At 40.6% G+C, this 10166-nt stretch overlaps 1 protein-coding gene across 1 annotated transcript; it reads left to right on the top strand.

Moving 5' to 3' along the window:
* The first annotated feature begins 3176 nt into the window (after positions 1 to 3176).
* LOC133885373 (ran-binding protein 1 homolog a-like) lies at positions 3177 to 6933 on the top strand. The gene is made up of 4 exons (XM_062325078.1): positions 3177 to 3534; positions 3643 to 3794; positions 3918 to 4043; positions 6386 to 6933. Exons 1-4 carry the CDS (start codon positions 3365 to 3367, stop codon positions 6592 to 6594), a joined length of 657 nt encoding a protein of 218 aa, XP_062181062.1. The 5' UTR covers positions 3177 to 3364; the 3' UTR covers positions 6595 to 6933.
* Positions 6934 to 10166: the final 3233 nt, after the last annotated feature.

Genomic DNA, 10166 nt, shown 5'->3' with positions numbered 1-10166 from the left:
ACAAAGCTCACGAGCGGCTCAGATGGGGCAATGCACAGTGAATTTCGGCCAACAGGAGCATGACTAAGGCAGTAATGGTGATGGGATAGAGCTAGGGTGACGAGATAGAGCTAGGGTTTTGGGCACAGGTGAAAAATGGTGGTGGCTAGATGGGAAAACAAGGCGAGGGGCAGACTTATATAGGGGCACAACAACCACAAAGAAATTAGATCAGTTGGGGGGGGGGGGGTTGTTGGGGTTTTGGTGGCGGTGGTGCGAATCCAAATTGGTCAACTCTAAACACGTATCTATTGCTATCCGAGTTGTTCCAATGGCTAATAATTATGAAGCAAGTAGCAGCAAATTGCTTTCTAAGTATCTACAGCTGAGATGGTGTTCCTTAAGCTTATCTTACACTAAGAAATAAAGATTGCAACGGCTACGCAAGCAAGAATTAATGGAGCAACTAGCTGAAAAGTTATGGATGCTACTTTCAATGAGAGCCAATGCAACTCGTGAAACAAATATGGAGATCAAAGCTATATGTTATAACAACCCTACAATAGCCCCTTCACCAACAACAACGCCGGCGCCTATGCAAGATGACAAAGAAGATGAAGAATTACTTGATTATGGAGAGTCGCCAGTGCATGCTAATGATGCTTCACCAACCGAAGTATGGACATTAATATGATTTTTATGTTACCTTTAGAGTTTTGATTAAATGGTATAGTGAATCAATAAGTAAAGACGTAAGGACGATGTATTAGTTACCATTATCCTAAGGTATTCATAGCCGATGTCTTGATCATTGCCCTACGAAACGTAGAAGTAGTGAAGATATGTTTTTTTGGCACGCAAGTTTTACCAAAAAATAGGGGGCATGTATTGATGACCAAAATTGGCATATTGTAAAGAATTTCGGTTTTGAAAACTTCTTGGTTGACCAGTGAACAGTACCTACGAGTAGTGTGCATTAACTCCAACCAGATGAAAAGTACCTGTGACCAGTGCACAGTAACTATGACTAGATGAATAGTAACTTTGATCAGATGAACAGTAGAATAGTACTTGCGACCGAGAACAGTTTCTGTGACAAGTGAACTGTGAAGGACAAACTATAATAAAGAATACTCTAGTAGATATATAGGAGTTCACGTGGTTAACTAGGAAAGATATGTTAGTTATGAAAAGTTTGGAGATCGAAAGTTAAATTAAATCATATTTGTAAGTTATGTTTAGTTTGAATTAGGAGTTCTGATCTTGTATGGTCAAGATCTGCCACCCTTTAAATATGAGAGTGTTATGGCCGATTAAAGAATAATCAACCAATCGATCAAATCAATCTACTTTACCTTTCGTCTTTTGCCTAGTTTTTATAGTCTCGTTCTCTTTTTCAATCTATATTGCTATTTATTTTTGATCCTAATAACCAAGGACAAGTCGTCGGCCATCCACGCACTGAGAGGTCCCTTCTGAGCGTAGGTGATGACAAAGGTACAACGATGCAGTGTTATGATGGGATATCCTGGATGCTGCTTGACAGATATTGCACATAAAATGCTTAGTGTTTGACATGATATTTTTTCACATCAACACTTTTCAATCTGTTCTTCTATGCCTTACTCAGGGTTTGTGGCGACGGAAGTGTTCTACTACATGCAAGCATGGTGCGTGGAGATGAAAGGCCATGTATTCAAAAAAATTCAGAGAGAATGAAAAATGAACTGGACAATGATTTCGTCTTTTCATTTGTTGAGTCTTGATGGTAAGAGCTGAAGCTGCAGTGCCAGAGCTGCAAGCACTACTCTCAGCACGTTATCAAGGTATTTTTGTCTCAGTTTTGTTGTTGTTTTTTCATCTTTCTTGCGTGTTTAGTGTTCCAGAGGCATCCGACGCTTCAATTGCAACGTCAGAGGTGCAAGCACATTGAAATCGGTGGTGACGAGAAGGGCAAGGGAACTCTCTCTTCGAATCTGATGATAGGCTCCATTGTCTGTCAAAAGTTATTATTAAGAATGTTTACCTTGTTTTTCTCTTGAGATGCATCAGGTGCGACTATCTATGGAATAGTAATGTACCAAAGTTTTTGTTTGCATCAGCTATTTTGCTTGATCCAGTCGGTAATACACCAGAGAATCTGTGTTTGTGTAATTGAGTTCTGATCTGTTGCGCATGCTGGAATTATGCTGTTTCGAGCTGTAATATATGTTTCGGTGGTAATATGCGCAAAGTGCTCTACTAGTTTTTGTGTAGTCGTTGCAGCCGTGTTTTAGATGGTAAGATCACACTAGCGGTGTGTGATGTTCAAGGCTGCATCCGGCGGTCAGCAGGTAGAAACTGGGAGGTGCAGTGCATCTACTCCATGATCTACCCCTTTATGATTTGCACAAGTTTTGAAGCAGAAATGCTTTTTTGGCACTTAATTCGTTTCAAGAAATGTTTTGTAACTCAAATTATGATGGTCATTTGTACTTAGACTTAAGTATTAATATTGTCACCAAAATTTTCTTTCAAAAAATATCAAAAAAGTAATAAGACAATCATGTCTCTATTAGGTCTGCAACAAATCAATCGTCATACTTCTCAGAACGTTTTAGTCTTTTTACACTTAAGGATAGACAATCAGTTATATAAAAAAAATAGGATGGCTAAACGGTTTGCTTCTTCAAGCAAAAGATTCTTAGGACAACCAGCTTATTAGAAAAGTTTCTTAAAAAATTGTGCTAAACAAGTCATTGAGCTTTTGGCAAACCAATGTAGGCTTAACAACGCGTCATGTCAGAGTCGGATGTAGTAAGAACGTACCTAACTTGAAATTTAAATAGTAAAACCCGACCTATACGGCTATACCTGATTCGTTTAATGAGTGAAAATATACCTCTAGCCCGAACCCAGTGAGGATCCAAAATGCGCATGAGGACCCGTGGGTGTGACGGTGGCTGGGAGCCTGAGGTGGGCGAGCGCGACCAGGCAGGTAACAACAGCCAAAAGTCGAGCGCCACCGAAAGCCTGTGAGCGAAAATTAACACCACCTCCAGCCCGATCCGCAATGGAGGCCCCAACCCATGACCCCACGAGCGAAAACTCAAATCCACCCTCGCCAAGCCAAGTGTAAAACCCACAGGATCCAACCCGGCCCGCCCCGTTACCGGCCCTAAACCAGCGCAGCGCTAGAAGACCCGGCGCTGTTTGACAACCCGCGTGCTTGGGTCCACCTCCGCTGGCGGCGCCACCCCGTCGCGCACAAAGAAGCCCTAGCGCGCTGTCGCACCCTCCCCACAGGAACTTCTAGAGACATCTCCCGTCTCGCCGTCGAGTAGCCTCGCTCTCCTCCTCGCATCGGACCGAAGGAATCCAGGAGCGCCTATCAGCAGTCCCATCCATGGCGGACAAGGAGCCCGTCGTGGAGCGACCCGAGGCGGCGGCGGAGGAGGACGCCTCCGCCGCCGCGGGTGAGGAGGAGGACACGGGCGCCCCGGTGGCTCCCATCGTGCGGCTCGAGGAGGTCGCCGTCACCACCGGGGAGGAGGACGAGGACGTCCTCCTCGACATGTAAGGCGCCGCCTCCTTCCCCTTTCTTCATCCTATCCTAGCTCCTGTGCCTGCCTCGGCTCGATTCGATGCTGAATTGCTGATTTTGGTGTGCGGGCTTGTTTGCAGGAAGGCGAAGCTGTACAGGTTCGACAAGGACGGGAACCAGTGGAAGGAGCGGGGCACAGGCACCGTCAAGCTGCTCAAGCACAAGGAAAGCGGCAAGGTCCGCCTCGTCATGCGCCAGGCAAAGACCCTCAAGATCTGCGCCAACCACATCGGTACCCCCGTTCTCTCCACTCGAAATCCGCTGTTCCGTTTTTCTTTCAGGATTCATGCCCAATTGTTGCTTGCTTGCTAGTACTTATCGGGATGCCTGGGTTTTTATGTTGCGCGCTGTGCAGTGATCTCGACCACGAAGATGCAGGAGCACGCAGGCAGCGACAAGTCCTGCGTGTGGCACGCCGCGGACTTCGCCGACGGTGAGCTCAAGGAGGAGATGTTCGCCATCCGGTTTGGCTCCGTCGAGAGTGAGTTCTCCTCCCTCTTGCACCAGGTTCTTTCTTGTTTTAAAATATTGTATCGTTGCAATGCGCTTGTTTGACACACGTTGGTTGGACTTCTTCAGCTGACCATGTGTTGTGCCTGAAGCATGTGATTTTTGTCCGTGCAAATCTCAGTGTTCTAAAACCATGGATTAAGTTGCTTGCAAGCACTAGATGCCCTCTCCTCTCCTCTTATTGCAATATGATCAAAATAATAGGTTTGCGTGAGGAAAAGGTTTATCTTTCTTTAGCTAATTAGTAGATAACGAAATTAATTGATTAACCTTTTGAATTTACCCAACTAATCCAATTCTGATCTTCGGAATATTTCAATAAGAGGTTTTGTAAAATTCAGAGTTCCAGTATTTCTTTCTCCTTTTTTAGGTTGATAAAACATCTTTTTAAAAGAAAATTCAAGGCTATTTATCGATTGATGCTAAAGAAGTAATGGACCAAATCGCCATCTATATGACTTCCTTTTCTGGTCCATTGTTTGGTTTTGCAGCACTAATTGTTGTGGAGAACAATTGCTTAACTTCCTGGCCTTTATGCATAGATAAGATGTATTCAATCTTTGTTTTACTGTTGCATGAATGGTATGAGTTTAATAGTATATTGTAACAGTTAAACCTTATACAAAGGGCGACCTACTCATACGTTGCAGTTTGGCACAAGGTAGTGTTTGTGACCACTGGATACTGATCTTTAGAATATCGAAATCCCATAGTTCTGTGGCCTGTTAGTTGTACAACATTATATTTATGATGTACCTTAACAATATCCTGTCTTTTAAAGAATCTGCACTTAGGGACGCATGGGTTGCTGGACCAGGTGATATGACCACAACCTGTTGTAGTTGTCTTGTAATTGTTTGCTTAGCTTCTACTCCAGAGCATGAGCAGCATATCTGAGTAGTGTCTCGTTACCCCTTTTATGTTTCTGAAATTTCTGTTATTCAAAGTCTGTTTTAACAAGCCTTGATATTTAGCTTCTAGTCTAGTCCCCTAGTACTATGCTGGGGACCTCTGTATTGCTGCTGCTCTCCCGTCTGAGTAAAACGTTGGCCTTGATTTGTGAGTGCCTGAGTGGTCACGTGGGAAATGTCCAAACTGGATGTGACATCTAGAGTGTGAAATAGAGTAGCCATATAGTTGTATATAAATTCGAGTTTTTATATGGGAACTAGAACATAACAGCCTATGCTATCTCTGAAGTAGTAAGAGTAGATATGTTGTATTTGTATTTCAGGTGTACATATCACTGTACAGATAACCATCAAGGTCTACTGGTTACCTGTTGTGAACCTGTAGTGCGATAGGTTTCTGTCATGTTATGTGTTTTTTCAGTTGTCACAGTTATCAAACTCAGGTTGTTATAGCAGAGCATAAGTTTTTTGTCCCTGGTGGCATGGCCAGATTTCTTATGAGTAATTGTTTGTCGATATGATGTCTAACTCAATATAAGCCATTATGGTCTTACATTCCTTTTTCTTCACTTAATATATTGGCTTTTATAAACTTTCTCTGTGCCTTCTTTTTGGTGCATGCTTTCTTAAATACCTTGTAAGCCCATGTAAGAAGTCATTGGCATTACTTTTGGTTTCTCAAAGTTCTCCCCAGGAATAAGGAAATTTTAGATTATGTGTGCTCAGTGTCGGCTACAGTTGGCAGTGATTCTGTAAAGTGCAAATTAGGCAAATATTGTTTTAAACTTCCTAACTTGCTTGGTCTAATAAAGGAACATCCGACCTTGACCAGTGTTATTAGTTTTCATAATGTGATATAGTTAGCGAATAGTGATTGCTTATTGGTACATGACTTAGCTATTGCTGCGGGAAGGCTTGGTGCTATAACCTTGACTATTTTGGTCTATTCTGTGTTCTATTGTGTGTTTTTCCTTTGGTTGCTGCTTTCACACTTTCTAATTCCTCTTTTAATTGGTGTTCAAAGCCTTTACTAGAACATCTGTCTAGCAAATTGCAAAACATTAGGAGAGCATATATCTCCATGACTGTGTGCTCTTGAGACTATGCATTGTTTTGCCATCTTGCCAAACTACTGTGTAGAAAGATGTGCATATTGATGTTCTATGTGCAGTCATCATCTATTCATCTATGACAAGATACCATTTTACTTGTTGAATGGAATGCTCTTTAGAAAAATAGCAAAACATTAGGATAGCATATATCTCCATGATTGTCTGTTGTCTATGACAATGAGATACCATTTTTCTTTTTGTTCCATTTGCTGCACGAATTTTGTCATTTGGGCATTCTCAAAATTTGCTGAATTTTTGCTGACAACAATTATCTTTTGATCTATTTATAGACTGCAAGAAGTTCAAGGACTTTGTTGAAGAGATTGCTGAATCGCTTGCAAAGAACAAGGACGAAGAAAGTGAAGAAGGTTCGTCCACTGCTGGATTGATGGAGAAACTCACCGTAAGCGAGAGCAAATCTGAGGAAAGTGCAAAGGCGGAATCAACTGAATCTGTCAAGGAGGCAGAAACCAAAGCCGAGGCAACCCCATCGGAGTAGTGGCTTAGAGCACCCGTGATACACTACCACTACGGTGGAAGTTGGTACCCGTTAGCCATGAAATATGCTGCCAATTCTTGGGGCGAGTCAGAGCAGAGTCGAGTCTTCCGTTGGGCGGTTGTGTCTGGAATAACTTGTTTGTTATATAAGATCACTCTTCGGTGTTCAAGGTTGGCATTTGGATCTAGTATGGTCTGGGCGTGATTTTGTTAGAAACTCAAATTGCAGTCCATCTGTATGAGTTGGAACGATTGGGTTGTACACTGCGAGTATTTGATGCATGTGTCGTCGTGGATTGCTTTATATTCATATAAAATACACGTCTTAATTATTTTTGCATGCTTGATGTGCGGAAATTATTTGTCCAGATCACCTTCCGTTCATGTCCTCTTCTCTCTGTAGAACATCCAAACCAGGACATTAGAAAGACCTGGGTAAAATGCAGATATGTGGCGGCAACGTCTGACTGAAAATCGTTACAAAACTCAGTTCCTGCCCACTCTACTAATCTGCAAATGGTGATTTGTATACCTATCTAAGCATAGAATTTGGCAGGTATGAGCACCTTTAATTTTCTCCGTCATGCACTCATGCTCCGTAACGATGCCTTCTCGGGTGTCTTCGCGTGCCTCACGCTGACATTCTGTTCTTATACAAAAACATCTTCGCGTGCCTCGCTAACATTGCTAACTAGAGAACATTTAAACACTCACCAGGAAATTATTGGTAGGTTTTCAACATTTATTGATCTCGTAAAAAGTTGTTGCCTTGTCTCATTTTTTTTCTGAAGTAGGTTTGAAAATTGTTTCCAGGTTTTCAAAAGTTATTAAAAAGTTTGAGACTAAAACATTGATGACAGGTTCACAAAGCGTTGAACTAGATTTTAAAGAAGTGTTGCGAGATATTTCAATATTGTTAAAACAATTTAAAAAAATAATTGGTTGGCTGTCAGAGATTTTGAAGGGGTGCTCGCTAGACTATTATCTATAAAACGTTCAACAAATAAAATAGAGCAACCCCATTATTTTTGTGGCTTCTTTTCCTTTTCGAATTAGCAACAAGCTGACCATTCCAGCAAGCTCCTATTCGTAAGAAAACTGACCATCTGGATTTTCACCTAGCAAGTTCCTATTCGTATGAAAAGCCGGGAGAAAACGTTTCCCCATGGTGGACCAGGTGACCGTCGCAGCGACCTTGAACATCCCGCCGATGACGATTGCTCCCTTGCTACTCCTGTGCTTCCGCGCGGTGAAGAAGAGCTCATGCGAGCAATTCATGACATGCCTATCGAGCTCACACCCAGATTCCTCGATAGCAACATCAAATCTCAGCTTCATGGCAGCCCAGCTCCACGACCACCATCGCGACGCCACGGCCATCACCGACGACGAGGAGCCCCCGTCCTCTGACGCAGCCGTGGGAGAAGCAGTGGGACTGTCATACAACATAATCTCATCCAAGTATCCACACGTAGACGCCGCCGTAACTGCGCTTACGTTGTAGCCTGGTATGGTCCTCATCATACGTGGATCTAGTGGGTAGTTTAGGTAGGGTTAGAACTACCTGGGGATCGGACTTATTTTTTGCAAGTATGTGCAGAGGCTAGGAACGTGAGATTGTGAGGATAGAATATAGTTACTCAGTTAGTATAGATGTTTGAGGTTCAATATTATAATATCGGGAGTTTCAATTGATCTTATAATTTTTATATTCAATGTTGATTGTAATTTTCAAATCTGCAATGCCGTGAACTTCAATTTATCCAGTATAAGCAGTTGATGATCATTATATAAGAGAATGTATTTTGATGTTATTGATAAAATTTAGTAAGAGTTTAATAACAAGTAAGTTACCAATTGTTTTATTCTTGTTAAAAAATTAAGTACTGAATTTGTTCCTTATCTAGTAAAAGAGAAAAGAGAGGGGTAAGTAGCACCAATTATCAGCTGAAGTAGATACATTGCACGATAGAGTACTAGTTGTTCTTGTTATTATTGTTGTTGGGATTGATCGATTTTGTTAGTTGTTTCAATATTAATTTGACAGATACTAATGTTATTGTTTTTCTTTATTATTCAGATTAAGCACATGATACTTAATTAGCAAATTTTACAAATTAGCTTGTGTGATTTGTGCCAAACTTTGAACTATTATATGACTTAATCATATTTATTGAGTTGAATATTTTCTTTAAAGTAAGTGAGAATGATATAATTGAGATTTTTATGACTATGAGAAAACGCAAAGTAAAAAATTTAGAGTATTATTGTAATCTCCTATTTACGTAAGATCTTACTTCATATTTGAATAATTTATATTATAATTTTTTATTTTCATAAAATTTAAACTTATTTGTTAAATTTACGATATTATGATCTTTTCTAATACAATTTTATTATGTTTTTACAATTTTTTATTTATATATTGATTTTGTAGTCTTATAAAAATCGAATTGTCAACCTATGGTAAAAATCCTAGCTCCGCCAATAAACCCTCCTGACGGTCGCCTCCACTGCGAACTTGAGGGCGAAACGGACGTCGAGAGGACCAAGTGGGCCGAACAGCCGCATCTTTTGCAGCTGGATGTCTCTGGCCAATGGAGACTCACTGAATTCAATGCACCCGTCGATCAGCTCGTCATCCTTGTCGGAAGCATCACTACCGTTGCTTTTAACTTTGAGACTATTCTGTTGAAGTATAAGGGTGTGTTTAAGTATAAGAGCTGATATAGTGAATGTGTATAATTTTAAGAAAAAATATGTTTTATTATCTAAGTTTACTGTTTTAGTCTTTGACAGATGTAAATATACGTCTTTAGTCTAGTTCGGAAGTGAAGCTCGATTCGAACTTTACTCCGTAGTGTGACCTGGCAGATACAGCCTATTGCATTCGTTCATACATGATGACTCACTAGTAGTGTGAGCAACTAATTATAATATCAAACTGCATTCGCTCATGTAAACGGACTTATTGTTAGTATCATAAAATCATCTTCATACGAGTAATCAACCACAATATCAACTCTTGCATCCGCTCACACGGTCTCATATTCAATCAACTAAACAAAAACTCAACTCAGCTTGTTCAGTCAGATACAACCAACTAAATACTCTTATTTTTTAATAATATGACTCTGTTTAGTCTATTTCTGCTCAGGCAGACTATACGATAAAGCTCTATAAAACTTCATCTGAGAAAATAAACACACCCTAAGTAAATTGCTTATATTTTCTCATCAACTTAGAGTTTTAAGTGAAGTGATAAATGCATGTAACTTAATATGTTTTCAGAGCTGGAGGTTTAAATCCGAGTTTTGACGAGACGACAAATGAGAACAATAACAATTAATGCAAGTAGAAATGAAAATATATAACTATTTGATAATTCAAAAACTTCCAAACTAGATCAAATTAACAGACCAGAGTAATCTCCTGGGCATGCCCCCGTGTTCGGTTGAAGATATAATTCGGTAGTTGATCGAGCAAGCGCTTTACTGAGCATAAGGGTATTAAAATACTTCAGAAATAGAGTAAAGAGAGAAGATAGAGCTACGAAGCATTACGATGGTTAGT

The sequence above is a fragment of the Phragmites australis genome, chromosome 11 (genome assembly GCF_958298935.1).
Source record: "Phragmites australis chromosome 11, lpPhrAust1.1, whole genome shotgun sequence".
NCBI classification, from domain to species: Eukaryota; Viridiplantae; Streptophyta; class Magnoliopsida; order Poales; family Poaceae; genus Phragmites; species Phragmites australis.
The sequence above is the reverse complement of the archived record's forward strand: the minus strand, read 5'-3'. Positions and strand labels throughout refer to the sequence as shown.